The following is a 17,645-nucleotide window of genomic DNA, read 5'->3' on the forward strand; positions in this document are numbered from 1 at the left end:
TTGTGTTGAAAAGCTAGCGACACACATTCATATTAATATGCGTATTCAGTAATGGAGTTCCGTTGGCTAACAGATGGTAAGAGGAAGCGGACATGCGCCCAGTTCGCCTCACTCACAGGTAAATGGCGCATTGCAGCAATAACAAAGCAAGAAAATATCAAAAGAAACGAAGTATGTAAACGGAAACGCTTGAAGAAATGAAGCTCATGAGCGCTTCTAGCTGATAGAAGTAGACTGCATAAACATTAGGTGGTGTACACCTTTGCATATTTCCCTTTCCCACTTGCCTGTGCAGCACTGGGTGCATTATGCTGAACACTGAGTCCAGCGAAAAGAAAGCGACAAATGCTGCGTGCGACTTACGCCGCGGAATAATGGAAATATAATGGACCAACTTTTCGCTACCTCGTATAGGACGGCAACAACAGCCTGCGTTGTCGGACAATTGAAAAAGACGCTTCACTTTTCCTTGAAAATGAACAGGAAAAAGGTTTGGACGAGAAATAAAAGGGTGTATAATGGGTCAAACACGCTGGTACGCAACTATTGTCAATACCTAAATGCCTTAGCGATCACCTTCCTACTGAGAAGAAACTGCTGTTCATAGCGATTATAAATATTACCGGTTTGTGCGATAATACTGGCGACTTATATTTTTGCTTTGGCGCGAAATCCCTCATTGCTCCATTTGCGTTAAGACTGGATCAAAAATCCTTGAAAGCCTCATTGAAACATATGTGTTTCTCCACCGGAAGTGCACTTCCGCTACTAATCCAATTGAAGACAGAAGAAACAGCTCGTGCAACACTTGCCTAACAATAAGGAAGGTGACAATTGAACCAAAATGCTCACATACTCGCAATCACCAGGATAAATACTCGAATGCGGAGTAAATCTGCATCAGGGCTTATGTTTGCTTCCTCGGATTGTCAATGCAGTTTGATTATAAACAATTCGTTTAGTTCAACAACAACAACAGCAACAGCCATCCACAAAGGTAAGAGAAATTGTGTGAGAGCGAGAGTAATGTTGTAAGAGGAAGGAAGGAAGTGCGCCTGAAGTGTCATAGAACATTACGAGCCCCACCTTTGAAGGCGACCGACTGCTGGATGCGAAAACCAGCGAGCGCGGCAGCAGACCAGAAAAGGAGGAAATAAACGGATATTGAAATCAACTTAAAAGCGTACAGCTACTTAGCATTTACATTTTGTTGCTGCGTTCATGTTCCTGCTGTCGTCACTCTAGCCGACTGTCGCAGCGCGAATGAGTGACTGGATGGGTCGATGGGCAGATGAACGGGCAGAAGAAGGAGTTGAGAAGAGAGCAGAGGAATGGAAAATAAATAAATATAAAATGAAAGGATGAAAAATGAAACGACAAAACGAAACAGCTCGAGAGCCACTCGAGAGTGTTTCAATATTTGTACCACTAGAAGTCCTGGAGTGCGCACTCTTCAAAAAAAATGAAATCGAGAAGAAAGCGGAAGACATTATCAGGCACTGTGAACCACTCCAGCCGAAGGCAGGCCTGTCGACCGGCGTGTTCCCCCGGCGCAAGATGAGCAGATTGAAGTTTGTGCTGATTGCCACAATTCTTGTACGACAATGGAAGTAAGTAATGGACGTAAACACTCATTTGTTTATGATTTTAAGAGGCGTGCACACCGCTCAGGAAAGGGTTGAGCTGGCGTGTTAAAAATTGGTTCGCATGCCACAAAAACAGAGCTGCTGGGCAAATAAGCAGCCAAGGGCTTATGCTAATTTGCAGTCTTGCCTGTATGGATGAGATGATATATTGCTGCGGCAGCCGACGCCTAAAAGTACGGCTCATTAGTCCCTATTAATGCGTTTTCAGTTGCCCTCCTTTATCCGCTGCCGTTAAAGCTGCGGCAGCCATTGTTGTGAGTGTCAATCAGGCTGATTGATCGGCACTTCCGCTTTGCTCGTTACTCTTGCCATCTCTTCGCAGCTCTTGCTCAATGCTGTTGATTTATCTCGTTGCAGATGGTATGACTGATTGTTCGGACAGCGAGTGTTGCTCGCATCCCGCCTGTGCGGAGCACATCATGTGCCTCTCCTCCAACGACCCTGTAGAGGTGCTGCTGCGCAAGCAACCACCCTCTGTCACCGCGTCCTTTTATCAACGAGTCAAGTTTCTGATTGAAGAGAACTCGGTGCAGTCCTACGCCCACATGGACGAATACAGCGAAAAGTGAGTACTACAGTTTACACACACATACACATGATCCCAATATCCAAATATCTAGCCTCTAGAGCTTTTACTCGCTTGAGAACGTCTTAGGCAGGGCCTCATTCAAAATAAATAATAAGCCTAAATTTTCTCATTATAAATAACATTGCAACATATGTATGTTAAAAACCGTTACTTTATAGAGAATTGCAATCAGAGGCCTAGAAATATTATAGCCATTAAGTTGCGGATATTAAGCATATGCGTATAAAATAAGGACCTAGGTGCAAGGAAGAGAAAAAGCTCAAATCGAATTCGAAAGAATGAAAATTACATATTTCTATTTGAATTACATGTTCTGTATCAGTATTGGTTTTACTTGTTTTGATTATCGGTCAAGTAAGTTTTGATTCTGCGAAGTGGCCTTGAGATTATGCTTTAACAAGTAATTAAAAAGGCTGTTTTGCAAATATTTTCCGTTTTATTTGAAACACATTTAATTAAAAAATATTCAAAACCCCAGATCACATCCTCCAAATCCTCCACCAACTCCCCTCAATGAGTCTATCATTTTATGCGTTGGAAATATGAAAAAAATGGAAAGATATTTTCGTCCAAAATGGTTTTCGTTATTATCCAGTGAAAGCGAGTGTTTCTGTTTCTTTCATAAGCGTGTTCTTTTCGTCTTTTGCTTTTCACTAATTTGATATTATCAGTTGGTTCATTTGAGCTGTTTGGTTGCTTGTTCTTTAGTTTGGATATTAGTATCGAAAAGCTACATGTTTCAAAAATTAAAACAATCAATGTAATAACAGTAAATGTAAGCTTTTATTTGAGCTTTTTCTTTTCTTGCCTAATGTAGGGTTACCAATTTCAATCACGAATAGTTTTTTCGAACTTAATTTTGTGTAGCCTTTATTTCTTATCTTATTTTGTTATTATCTATTCTCTTTTGTGTTTTTAATTCATTAAAGGAAAAATGAAAATAAATCCAAAGCGAAATAATGATAGCACTTCATTGAGTATGTGTGTTGTCTAGTGTTTAACCTCCTTGTGTTCGTCTTACCCTGTAAAACGTCTCGAAAACATAACCTCATAATGAAAAAAATACAAATAAAAAAGCAAAAAATAGAATAACCGCTCGGGCAACATGGGTCTTATAGTGTCTTATGGGTAAAAACAAAAACATATACGACTATTCTGAACCATAAGCTGATATGCGAGAAAATATGTAAGTACAGTTCTCTTAGCGTGACCAGTGCAGAATCTCCGCTGGTCAAATGAACGTGGGCTCGCTTTAAGACACTGCCAAACGGATTATGAGAAAACTATCGGCTGGCTGTTAGCAGACCACTGATTTAAATTTGTTTGTAAGCTATGTTTTAGAGCTTTCAGAGGATTGCTAACGGAGATTCAGCAATGGAGAGGGTTGACAATCAACTTTCTTCGTTATGATTTGGTTATCGCGAGCCCAATGGAGAATGGATGTAAGGAAGCGTAATATTTAAGTTGATTGAAATTGTATTGATGAATGCAAACGTTTGTAAATTTCGAACTTTGTTGTCGTTTATTAATATTATTTAAAATGTTCATTCTTTACTTTTTTCGGTTTCAAAACGTTTTGTTAGGTCTGCTACGAGGAAAATTATATGCACCAAGCAGATATACCGAATTCGGCCTATAAGAGATTATTTTGTGATCTCTCGTATCTCAAACGAGCGGAGAGATGTCTTTACGATGTCTTATTCCAAATTAAATTTCCAATCGAATCTAAATTCTGTAATTTTTGATTTGTTTAGAATTCAACTCCAATTTACTTTGAAGTTTTACAGTGTTATTACCAATAAAGCTGTTAAACAAATTTAAGTTGAGTTGTAACTATTTACAACTTTATTTCGGTTGTCCACAATGTCAATAATGGACAATAATTACTTGCACTTGTTATACAGGGTGCTTCCAGTTGAATAATTATTAACAAAAATTGGTAAATGAAGTCGTTTAAACTCGAGACAAGGGTCACAACTATATCCGCACACTTTCGTGCGAACATTCCCTCAAATGGTGCTTGTAACTTTAAGGTGATTCCAGGTATCAAGCGCCCCTGACGAGTGCGCGTTAAAAAGAAGTTGTAAATTAAATCGAAGCTAACGCTCATCTTAGTACTTTTTCGCATCCATAATACAAAAATGTTAGCTGTTTAAATATTTGTACGACTTCAAGTGAAAGTAGTAGTACTTCGTGGAGTATAAGTAAGTTCAGTTGTTTCAATTTCAACTCAACTGTATTGTAGGGTGCATCTGGAGCTCCATGTTATACTATATGTGCGCGATAGACCTCGATTCATGTTTATCTCTCATTTTCATACACCTAGTGCACGTGTTAGGAGTAATCTGAACATTCTGAGAAAAGTGGTTTTACCGAAGTTTCTTCTTGCGCTTTTACGAATATCTGTTTCTGAAAACAGAAATAAAAACAATGTTGCATAGCTACGACGAAGAAACTGCGAAAGGATGTTTCTCGAATTTGAGAAAAGAAGTAGGCAATTTAATTTTTGTTTGCCTTTCTCTTCCGTTCGAATGTTTTGTGTTGTTACCCTTAATTAATTACTTATTTTAGTACTTTTCTCTTGGCAACCAGTCACAAATCTAGATTTCCATGCATTTGTGTATTGCTAATTCTTCATTTATACTCTTATGTTTCCTAAGTATCTCAAGGGGTCCGAAAATATTGTATTAGAGGGCTGCACAAAGCTCGGCCTGATTTTGTAAAAGTGTACTTTTTTGTTGTTGTTTCTTTCGTTTTGACTTCATTTTCATATAACCTAAATATAGATGTGGTACATACAAACATATTTCTTACACCTGCAAGCTATTTAAGTACGAAAATCCGATCGTAAATCACTCCGATGGCGTGTGTTTGCGAGAGAAACCAGCAAACGGCATTTGAAATCCAGTAAAGCCGGCACTCAGTCCACGACTAAAAATTAACGCAAATCGCCATATCGAACTGTCAGCTGGAAATCGAAAAGTGGACACACAAAATGAAAATGCAAACATTTGTCCATTTGAAGATTTATAGCGGCTTTGAAGTGCAATTAAGGCATTTTAGAACAGCATACATTTGCTTTGGTTTGGTTATCGATTTTCATTTTGATTTTGATTTTGACTTCGATTTGGTTTTTGATTTCACGTTTAACGCTCCTGTATGTTTACTGTTATTATCTCGCTTATGTTCGTATTCGTTCTTCAAATGTGCGTGTCCAAGTGATAAGTTGTTCTGTTTGGTTCAGTGTTTCAGTTCAGTTTCTTTTATATAACTAATAACATTATACTAACCAGTCAATTAGGTATTGAAAGCCCTGCTGGCCGAGAAGTCGACCGGGGCGGAGGAATCGGGTGCCAATGCGACAGTCTGTCAGTGTCCTTGTGTGTATTTGTCAAATGTACATTTTCAGTTAAACGTTTCGTTTTCTTTCGTTTCGTTGAAAGTATTTGAGTGTTTTGAATTTATGTTTTTGTTTCGATATTTGTTGGATTGCCCGGAAACTCATGGAGTTTTCAACAGTTTGCTGTATGGGCGAAGTTACCTACGCCTCTACACTGTGTAGGGAACTGAAGAAAATAATTTTACAAAAACAATAAAAAAGCAAAAAAAAATTAATATAACAAATATCTATATTTTGTCTCTTTGTCTCTTTTTTGTTTTCGATTTGTGTCCTGTCTTTTATTGTGTACATGTCTGTGTACCCTTTGTCGCTTTACGGCTGCCCGGCACAAAACGTAAAATCATGAAATCAAAATATCTAAAACATACAATCACTAAAATACAATCAAATATCGCAAATAAAACAAAATAAAATAAAATGAATAATCGCTGCCGAAAAATCAAAACACTTCAATCGTGAATTATGAAAATTCCAACGTACAGTCTCTTCTGGAACTCGTTCACACCTTGGTAAGTTGACAAACACGGATGCGCTCCTAGGGAAGTAGGCACAGATAACAAAACTCACACAGATATTTCAAGAACCGACAACAACACTTTTTTATTTTCATCCATTGAGTTTAATTCCTTCGAAGACTAAAGCAAAAACAAAACCTAAGCTTGTTCAGCATTTAACTTACGCGGCTCGCAGCCGAAGCTGAAGTCACTCGTATTCGGTTCCAATTCAGCCGAGCTTTTCGAAACTCAAACTCATTGCTCATGTTTTATTTTGCCGAAAGCAGGGCAAACTCATTACATAAAAAAAGAAAAAAGAACGGTGTCACAGACAAACAAAATATTGAAAATACAAAACCAGTAACTGTAAATATGTCTTTGTTTTAGTTTTACCTCTATGTATGTGTGTAATTCGCGGTCGAATGCATTTTTATACATAAATTATGCAAATAATTGGGATTTCTACTATAACTTATTATTATTGTAACTGTTATGAATATCGATTACAGTTGTTTGTTGTATGTGTACGTGTCTATGTGTATTCCGTTAATTCAATTCCGTTGAGTTTTTTCATTTGTTTTGTAATCTCATCGAGCTTCACTAACATCGACTAATCACATTTTCCAATTAATCATTCAGTCATTCAGCCAATCGGCCGCCATATGATTTTGTTTTTGATTCTTAGTCTTTTCGTTTTGCTGTTTCCTCCATAGTACCATATATGCATACGTACATAAATAGTTTGTTTTATTTGTTGTCTCCAATTTATTCACTCATTTTGCCTGATATGTACATAATTATTTTGAAATCAACAAGACAACAACAAAAAAGTTCACGGTAATTATTCCGCTCATTTTTTGACTCATTCCGTACTGTTTTTGTTATGTTCTACATTATACTTAGTGAAACCCGCTCGCCTCGTCCTTTATTGCATTGAACGTAGAGAATTGTGACATTTTCAGAGAGTTCGACTCATAAACGTTTTTCAGTTTTCAGTAGATTCACTTCAACATCTTTCGTTTACATATATTTACACATGATTTTTGTGCTTTTTATCGCATTGAAGAGTGAAATCACCATCAAATTTGTCATTTCGTTTTGTTTCAAACTCTTGAGTGCCGAATTAGTACACTTTTTAGTGAGCGCTCAACAGAATATTTACATGGAATATTTGAGGAGTAAAACAACAACGCAACTGAGAGTCTCTAACTGCCTACAATAGAGAACGAAGAAGTGTGAAAACAAACTATCCACAGCCCTTATATGTGCTCCCAGCCCAAATCAGAAACGAACATCCTTACATGTTAAATAAAATACATAAGCCATAAAACAGAAATAAAATAGAATAAAAAAAAGAAAACATTTTCTGCAACAATAATGTGTTGAGAAGATGAAACTGATAATCAAACTATAAAAATGCCAAACCTTCCAACTTTCCCCATTGTCTGCGTCTTGAAATCATTTGTTTATCACCACCAACCCCACATGTACACAGACACGCCACGCAACCCCAACCACATCCACCTTCCCCTCATACAAGCGTAGCCGCTTCTCCAGTTACTACACATTAACAAAATCAAAAACCAAAAATAGAAACAAAACACAATCAAAAACCGAACACTGCATAGTTTTAAAGGATTTTGCGTTCTCTTTAATTTCCATTTTCGAAATATTATTTTCAAGTATTTTTACAATATTCGAAAAATCTAAAAAAACCTTAAACTAAAAATAGGGCTTGCGATAAGTTTCATGTTGCCTATCAGATTAGACAGAGAGTAATTTCGAAAATATAAGAGAGGAGCGGATGAATAAAAGCGCTAACACATATTTGAAATTAAATTGTAGATTCTGTATTTATTCGGTTTATTAAAGAGGTTAAAAAGGAAGTGAAAGGATTATTACAGTACCAAACTTTTAATAAACGTTTTAGGTAAAATTTTGAAATGTAGCAAATACGTATGTATATACATACATGTGACTATAATTGTTTATTACAATATACATATATATAAGTGATTTCGAATATCTAGAGTTTTCTGGCTTAAAAACACGGCAGGAACACTACTCAACAACAATGCTGGGTTACTTCTGAAGCTGCACTTATTGAAATAACTGCTATCTGACCCTTACTATCTTCCAATCCGATATCGGCGACTGCCCTGAGGCAGAGGAAATATGAACCGTAAGCGGCCGCAACTACACTCATTTCCATTAGTAATCGAATGGCCAAGCAGCAGATTCCATTACGCGGCTCCCTGCTAAATAACTGCTAATCCGTTGCTTTGCGAAAACAAATAAATCTATACGAATGCAAATTCGCCAGCTGCATAATGCATGGACATAATAAATTGCTAGCACTTTTCAGCTTAGCGGCGGAAACGAGCGTTTGAAAGCCATTTGGGACAATGAGAAAGTTTATATATTTTTATGCAGTGCAAAGCGCCAAATCATCACTATAAAAGTCCATAATTCCGGCACTTGCCGCTGCACCCACCCCACACCATACACAGCATGTCGCCATAAAGGCCCACCACGGCGTATACGTAACAAATGTCACGCCAAACTGCCACACATCCATGGTTGCTTAGTAAAGTGTAGATTAGGCACCGAAGGCGGACGCCCCACTCACCCACTCACCCAATGGCACAAACACGCAAATAAACAAAACGCTCCAACAATAACAAAATAACGACGCAGCTGACGCTTTAGCAGTGAGTGCGTGTGTTTGCGTGCCGCGGCTGGCTTCCAGTTCTACATTTGCTTGCAGCCGTACAAAAAAATAATATGTAAATGTTAACACCAACTATAAAAAACGTGTTACGCTAAAAACAAAAGGTCCTTCGAGTGCTAATGAAAATGGAAATGAAAGTGTAAATAGAAACAGAAATAGAAACAGAAACAGAAAACGAAGTAGAAGTGGCGCTGGAGTGCTCGCGTGCATGGACATAAAATTTAAATAATTGCAAACCAGATTAAAAGCGAATCAAGTAGCCTTTGGCGGTGTGAGAGAGCGCTTCGGTGATCTACTCGGTCATGTGTACATATGTATGCTGCGCACAGTCATGCCACCAAGCTGGCGACTAGTGCATTTCCGTCGCGTTCGCACGGCACCTGCGGGCAGACAGCACACAAGCTGCTCCGCCGCAGAGGTCGCCCAGCTACACACACTAATGCGAATTATATTTCGCTATCGCTTTGCTCGTCGCCATCAACCTCAAGCTGGCGCGCGCATATTCAGTGCGCGCAAACGCACCAACAACATTAGCGGTGTGTGGGCGGCTTAATGCAGCGCTGTAGCTAAGAGTGCAAATAAAATATTGCAATTTATTCGTTATCGTGCGCAACTGACACAATAAAATGCAATTTTCCCACATTCGCGGACCTCTCCTCGCTCCTCCAGCGCGCTCTACTCGGCGCTGCAGACTGCTGTGTAGTCAGGCGATGCCGCAGCGATGCCATATCGATTGTACTTAGGTTGAATGAACATGCAGCACATGAGGAAACAGACAAATAACGGCAAAAAGCTCAATTGCACAGACACAAACCGTTACTGTTATTACTATTTTTGCCGCCATTATGATAACGGACGAATCCGAATTGTGTTATTGCATGTGTGCGACCACGCACGCAAATACACCGATAAAACTGCATATTCTTCGCCTGAGTTGAGCCACAAAATAGTACTAATTGCCGCACACTTACTGTACCCGCCTCGAAATAAATTGTTGCTAAAAGGGACATCATTACTGAATGCCTTCTCTTACTTTTGTGATTTTAAAGAGGTCTTCTTCTTCTTTATTGGCGTAGACACGGCTTACGCGATTATAGCCGAGTTAACAACAGCGCGCCAGTCGTTTCTTCTTTTCGCTACGTGGCGCCAATTGGATATTCCAAGCGAAGCCAGGTCCTTCTCCACTTGGTCCTTCCAACGGAGTGGAGGTCTTCCTTTTCCTCTGCTTCCCCCGGCGGGTACTGCGTCGAATACTTTCAAAGCTGGAGTATTTTTGTCCATTCGGACAACATGACCTAGCCAGCCACAACCCTGCGGAGGGGATGTTTCGCCTTCTCACTTTACCTCGCCTTCAAACGGATGTTCTTAGGCTACCCAGAGGATACTTGGTCAAAGACCGGAAGTCGTGAGCTGCTTGAATCATATGTAAAAGAATCGTTTCTGGCCCCTTCCAAGTGAAAGGCGATCAGATAACTTTCCTCACTTGCGTGAACTTCTACACATGACTCCATCCATTAAAAAGATCACATCACCGAATTTCTGATTAAACAAGAGTTTATGTCCTCTCTCGTTAATGATGCATTCTAACCTAATTCTGGAATAACCAGTTATTTGAAAGCGGTTCGCTGATGACTGAAAGAGAAAGTTGAACATTACTTTATATGGTCTGATGGGAAGACTAAAGTGTCCAGAACAAAATTTTCGTTCGTGCAGCAGACGAGTCGACGACAAAATGAACTTTTGCATAAAAATGTTGGTTCACAACTTTTTCTACAAGTGGTACATTTATACTCACCATTTACTGAGAATAAATATGAACTTTCGTTTCCGATTTTGCACCGTGTATTTCGTTGTTGTTGATTCACGTTGCTTTTATGCACGTCTGTTGGCTTTCGAATATTCGATTTATTTGTAGGGATTCGCATGTAGACGCACAACTGCACCGCATCATGGCCACTGTAAATTATCGAAATAAAAATGAATGACTTTTAAAGCAGTAGCACACGGATGTGTGGCAAGTGTGCGCGGCACTGGCTCAGCAGTTAGCATTCGGGGTTTTAGCAGCAGCTTTATCACATAATTTTCAGCTCACATTACTGTGCCACCCTTAATCCATTTTGAAGATGATAATCTCTGTCGATTTTACTGCGCATTCCAAATGACAAACACGCCATCCCAGCTGCGCCTGTGTGCGACATTGCGAATGAGTGACACGTTTTTAGCTGGCGAAACGCAGCTCTCATGGAAGTGTACACCCACTAATTGTGGGCATGCAAAGTTGTTGTTATTCCAAAAAACTGTTATAAGCCACATTCTCACTAAGTGACCCTTATTTATGCCCATTCTCCTTGGTGACTGTTCTGCTGTAACGAGATGGCTAAAGAGCCCTGGTGTGTGCAGATTTATTGGCAGCCAATCACTAAATCGAAATCAAATGATGACGTGCTTTCAGTCGCCACTCCACTCACCACAAAGCCATTGAAAAGCAGGTAAAAGCCTTTGGAGAACGCCCGCGGCGTAGGCAAATAACTACAAATAAACACAAAGGCCCAAATGAAATCAAACAATAACAACAAAAACGTACAAATACCATGCACACTTCCAACGAAACAGCGAACTGAGAAAATAACGAAAGCAACAACAATACCAAAAGCAGAAGTGAACGAGCCAAAAGTGTTTTCTAGTTACTTAGAGTTCCTTTCAGTCAGAATGAAACTTATTTGTGTCGCAAACTAAACTGTTTCCTGCTGTTCCGCCATGCGCCCTACCACCGCCCGCGCTGAAAGGGCGGACGCAGTGGCTGATTACCTGCCATTTGCTGGCGGCAGCAGCACGCGAGCGCCCTCTCCGCTCCCCGGCTAAACCTAATTCTGTTTGCATTCATTATTGTGCTTTCGCAGAGATTTTCTCCGCGCTCGGCCTCTCCTTCCGACGGAAGCGAGTGCGGCTGCCGCTGCCGCTGCAGGAGACCCGCCCACCCCATTACTTCGACTTATTGTCACTCAAGTGTTCTATCGCAACAACAACAATTACTTAAACAATAGCGAAAAGTAGCGGAGCAGCGAGCAACAAAGGCCGAAGAAGTGGCTTTATAAGACGGCGCAGAACGGCGGTGCATAATAGAAATGAACAATGTGGAAATTGTAAATTGCGGAGAATGGAAAAAACAAAACAATGAGTAGCAAAACTATGACAAAGCAAAGTCGGCTCTTACCCCTCACCCCTCTTGCCGCTGCGCCAGCGAGCGACTCCACTTCGCTAGCAAATAGTGGCGGGAAAATCTTACTTCCTGTTTTTCATCAATTCTATTATTTTTGCAAAGTGAGCGAACATGAATGAAAAGAAAGCCAAAACGAAAGACGCCAAGAGAGTTAACAAAACACAGGGCCGATGGAAGAAAGCACCGAACGCCCACATCCAAGCAAGCGGGACGCCGTCGAGGCAGTTCATTGTTCCGAAAACGGTAACAAAACGAAAGTTCCTTGTGCTCATCCTCACCTCCTGTAGCCCGCTCGCAACCCCGGCACGGCGATGTGAATGCACTTTTGTTGCAAGAACTAGGTGAAGTGTTGAAGAAAACAATATCCCCGCCCCCTCGGAGGTTCGCTGCAATAATGAGTTGGCTGCGGTGGTGGCTGATTATCTGAGCCTGTAATCGAAATTATTCAGTGCACAGTCGAAGATTCTCAAAAACATGTGCAGTCGCGTGGGCGGTGACGCCATGGACCCAGGCACGGGTGGCGGCGATAGAGCGAAAAGCGCACTGCTGAGGAGCAACAAGCGTTGGAAAATTCAATGCATAAATAATGGAAAATTTAAATGCAGTCTCAAATTTCGTGCGCAGCAACAACATTTTGCATAAAAGTAATCAAAAATATTTTAGTTTGCTTTCTAGTTGGACTTCACTCACGCGGCGGATGCGTGCCATGTCGCTTGGCGACTGCGGAAGATGAAGCTACGCCGTTGTCATGCTACAGTTATGAAAGTGGCAATATTTATGAACTAGTTTCTGAAATGAAATTCTAACTGTACATTGAATAAGAGATTGCAAGTGGATTTAGCATTCGTTTACTCCAGAATAAATACCTCCCAGTGGCGGCTTGCTAAGCTCTTTATATGTACACTGGAAATATATATTGCAGCCCGTTTAACGGGAAATTAAGTAATATACCATTTTCTAAAAGCTTAATTCTGGGATTTAAAATGTGAATATTTGTCCCAAACAAGAGACTCATTTAGGAGAAAGCAATGCCGATATTTAGGGTCTGCACAGAAGTGTGAGTGCCCATCTTATGTCTAAGGAGGTAATACAACAACCACAAGTAACGCTTAAATGAACTTGCACTATTTCGGAGGTGAGGCCCAAGCATTTTGTTCAATTCGGAGAAGCTTCGACCCTGTTCATTAAGATTCTCCGGCGATGCGCTTATAGCCGCACATAATTTGCTCCAGTGTTTGCTTATCGCTCAGCAATTTTCTTCTTTCAATTAACACTTCCACATCAAAGTTTTAATGAGTTTCCATTAAACGTGAAATTGCCATGTTTTACATAATTGTGTTTCTCCTAAAACATAAAGTGTTTTAATCGCATTTTAATACGCAACTGGCGCAATCAGCCGCCGCCCACCCCGCGCGCAAATAAACAAGTTCGCTTCGATTGTTGCCAGGCGTCGGCACGAGGTTGCCAACAGCGCTGCCCGGCAACAATCAACATAAATGTGAGAGTAATAAACAACTTGTTATTTTGGCTTACATTGCATAACATTGGATCGCATTGGATCGCTTTCGCCGAAATTACACCCATCCAGCAGGAGCAGCAGCAGGGGCTCCACTGCGCCGACTGCACGACTTTGGCGCCACAGCCCAGCTGCGAGCCTCACCCATGAGGCCGTGAAGCCGTGAGGCTATCAATTTGCGCCGAAAGCTTTCAGCCGAATTCCCTTTTATTACCACCCCTTAACCCGTGCAACGGAATTTAACCTTTGCGTAGCGCAATTTCGTTCTAATGTGTGAGTGTGTGGGTGTTGGGGGTTGTTTGATGAATATATTCCGCTGTAATTCTATCATTCAAAAGCAGCTAAACTTTAACGGCGCTTCCCCAATAAACATCCAGAAATTAATTGCAGACCCGTTGGCTGATTCGGTAGCTTAGGTGAGCTGCTGGCGCCTGTGGAAGGCACGAGGCATGACCTTGAAGCGCCCAAATGTAGCTGTCTTCCAACAAATGGAAATTGCTATCAAATTTGTATTGTGATAAATATTTTATTGGTGGCAATATGTGGCATTACAACTTTCCAGCAACAAGCGGTCTTCGTTCGTATGCAAATGAGGAAATTACGGCCCGAGCTTGCCGGCTTCAACACATGCTTGCAGGGAAATTCAAAGCTTTAAGCAGAAAAGCTATTAAATTGAATTCTGAGGTGTCAGCTGTCACTGTCGTTGTCCCTGTTGGTGGAAGCTCACATTAATGGAATTTTCTGCATTGCCCTGCCCTTTTCTATACCGCCTAAGCGGCCCGTACACATACACACATATGTACGCATTCCCCTCCTGTGGCGTTTTCCTTTTGTGCGATTTCAGCGTTTGCTTGTCGGAATTTAAAATGAATTGTGTCAAACGCTGAAAAAATGTGTCTACATGCCGCAAATAGTTTTTTAGCCCCACATTGCACTCACACAACGGCGGAGGCCGTTGCTGGCGCGAGGCGGCTGAGAATTCCGTCCACTGAAATGGCTGGCGGCCAACGAACGGAGCAAATTGCCGACATCAGAGCTCTGCGCGGCTCCTCGCCCGCCTCTAAGCACCTTATCTACGCGTCCCTTCGTTAGGTGCATACTTATTTTTCCGCTTGCAGTTTTCCGCTTTCTGGTGACGCTCGAAATAAAAAAGCCAACTTATGTTAGTTTATCATGATTTTTCGTGGAATTTGTACCATGTAATTCCTGACACAAACAATTTTCTGCGCGCCTACCCCAACCCGGTGCATGGTGCCGAGCGGCGAGTATAGCTCCGCAGGTTGCATCTCTGCCGTCCTCAGCACATTTGCTGCCTGCCCCTCGCGGCCTTCCATTCCGCGTGTGTACTTAGACAACAGCCACGGCGAGCCCAGCTCAGCCATTGTCCTAAGCGCTGCATTGCCTCCTTCAACACCGACAAGCTTACATGCCGCATGAACACTGGTGTGTGTGTAGCGTCACTTGCAAACGATATGTGGCAGGATGTGGCTGGCCGGAGGAGCGCAAGGTAAAGCGAAATGCAACAAATTTCATGCTTTTTACTCTCATTTGTTTTTGTATTGTGTTTTTCATTTATGTGCCACACTTTAGTGCGCCACAAAACAAATCAACAGCAACAATCGTGCAGAGTGGTTAGCAACGAGCAAAACTTGGCTGATTCTTTCCACGAATTGCAATTGGGCGCTGCGCCTCGTGTGAGTCAGTAGTGCGTCTTCGGTGGCAGGCCAGTCGGCGGTGAAATGGGTGTGTCGTGACAGGCGGAATGTTGCTCTGTATCAGCTATTTTCTTGCGCCATTTGCCGCGCACGAATCCTTATCTTCTTGCCACACTGACGTGGATGGCTACCAACGGGCCCTCGCATGCACGCCATGTCTGCTTAGACGCGTTTGTGTGGGTGAGCTCCGTGCGGGTAGCATTTTTTATGGACACATGTAGTTGCAGCGCTCAATTGCCCATCGACTGTATAACTTTGTGGGCTTTTGTGGTTTTATGATTTGCGGAAACGCTTATGCGATGTCGGTGTGTCAGCGCAAAATTGCCATCGAAGAGATAACTTTGAAGTGTTCGGCAAGCAAAATGTGAAACGCGACGCGACGAGACAACACGGCCGCCTCGCTCCGTTAGCAATTTCCCAAAGTGTTATGAACTAGAAAGGGTGTGCAACGGCAATTTCGGGTCAACTTTTAGGTACTTAGAGCGCCACGTTATCTATCTAAACATTTATCAAAGGACCCGGAATACAAAGAAATATAGGAAAGTTGCAAAATGTTTCGTGCACTTTTCTATGCGCCGCTTCATTTAGTTGTTGCTTTAAATGTTTGTTTTTTTCCTTTGCTTTTTCTCTGCCTTCAGGAAGAGAAGAAAGGCTTTGTCCATTTTCAATTCGTGCAACCGACATAATTACTTGTGACAGCCTACAAATGTACTTCCATCAAATTGCTCCGGCGCCTGCCTCTCCCTCGCCCCACGCTGTGCTCCATGCTCGAATGTCTTTTTATTTCATTGTGCAACTTACAATTAAAATAATTAACTGTAAATGCTACAAAAAGGTTGCACCAGCAACGACGCAAGCGAGTTTGCCATGGAAAAGACGTCGACATGGCTGCCGAACAATTTCCGGAAGTTGAGCAAACGGGTCAAAGGCGAAAGAAAACAGAAAAATAAAGCTTCAATTAGATTAAAAGCATAAGAAGCTATGCGCGGGGCCAGGTGATTAGAAGGCGCTTTGGGAAAGTGCAAACCTGTTGATGCGAGCTACTCTCACGACGTCGTTGAAGTTTGTTCCTTAAAGACACTGAACGACTTCGTGGACAACTAAAAGTTTAATCGGCAGGCTTTGAAAATCTCAGGACCGCAACGCCCGCAATTTGGTCTAATTTATTAGATAGAAACAGTTATGTCGCGAACAGAATTCCTTTATGGGCTCAATACACTTGAAATTCTTTTGGGCGCTCTGTCGTCCAGGAGACCCCCTCTGCCTATACATATAAGCAATAACAACAATATGCTTGAAAACAAACGTAAGCGGATTCATGAGGGTATGTAATGAAACGCCACAGTGAGGCAGGTGCTAAACGGGCTGACCGAGTGGCAAATAAGTGGAGTGAAGGGTTCGCGGGGAATACCTTTGTAAAAGCATGTAGATATATGAATGATGAAATAACGCCTGATACAAGCATGTTTTGAAATATTTTCGAAAATATTTAAAAGAAGAATTATTTAAATATTTCCTTTGTGTTGCAACAATGAGACTCTCTTATCCGCGGCCACACATGATTGCCCTGTGGCACATATGCTCGAGTGGTGGAGTATTTTTTCATACATCCAATCAGTGCGTTTGCATTTACATATATTCGCATATAATGGCGCCTAATGGAGCAAAAGCCTGATCGAAAAACCGGAGAGCAATATCTCTGTGCTGCTTTCAGCTATGAAAATAAAAAAATAGTATTTGGAAATCTTGTGGATTGATTAGCGCTCGTGTCCGATCTTTTTCCGCATTTGTGAAAAATACGCCCGACCAATCCAACTCCCTCTGCTAAGTGTTATATTAAGGACCTCGTGCTCCCTTTTCGGAGTCCTCCGTTCGCAAATAATCAATAGAGCGTTTACGCTTCGGTTTGGTAAATTTGTCGGCCAACTGATGCAACTAGTAGGTCAGGCGTAGTTTGTGTGTGCAGCACCGTGCATACAAATACACCAGAAGGCTTTGACTCGTCACAACAAACTGCATCTGCAACTAGCAGCCTTTGCGGCACGCAAGTGGAGCTTAGCGAATAAATTGCCTGCCTGAAACAAGTGACACTGCTCGCCTCACGCGTGACATCTGGGGCACATTAATTCGTCTTATGACTTGCCGCACGCGAAGAGGCAAGTGGAGGGAGCCGGGTATCTCCGTCATTTGCTTCATCAGTGTGCGTGTGTATTAGTGCACAATCATAAAGATAATAAAAGATTTCAATAGAAATGATGCTCAACTCAATCCGCCGCCTTCGGATTCTTTCTCAATCTGCCGGGACACTTTGGTTGCAAAGATTAAGCATTCGAA

General features: G+C 41.6%; 1 protein-coding gene across 4 annotated transcripts in view; it reads left to right on the top strand.

Moving 5' to 3' along the window:
* The window catches only part of LOC126759207 (teneurin-a), a 233,261-nt gene that overhangs the window by 181,042 nt on the left and 34,574 nt on the right, over positions 1–17,645 (top strand). For 2 of the 4 annotated variants that reach the window (XM_050473899.1, XM_050473901.1), the window contains 2 exons: positions 2,004–2,211; positions 6,118–6,144. In XM_050473899.1, the coding sequence (XP_050329856.1) occupies positions 2,004–2,211; positions 6,118–6,144 (235 nt within the window). The remainder of the gene's footprint in view (positions 1–2,003; positions 2,212–6,117; positions 6,145–17,645) is intronic. The other 2 variants (XM_050473900.1, XM_050473902.1) reach the window with 1 other exon arrangement.

Source organism: Bactrocera neohumeralis, chromosome 5 (assembly GCF_024586455.1).
Source record: "Bactrocera neohumeralis isolate Rockhampton chromosome 5, APGP_CSIRO_Bneo_wtdbg2-racon-allhic-juicebox.fasta_v2, whole genome shotgun sequence".
NCBI lineage: Eukaryota > Metazoa > Arthropoda > Insecta > Diptera > Tephritidae > Bactrocera > Bactrocera neohumeralis.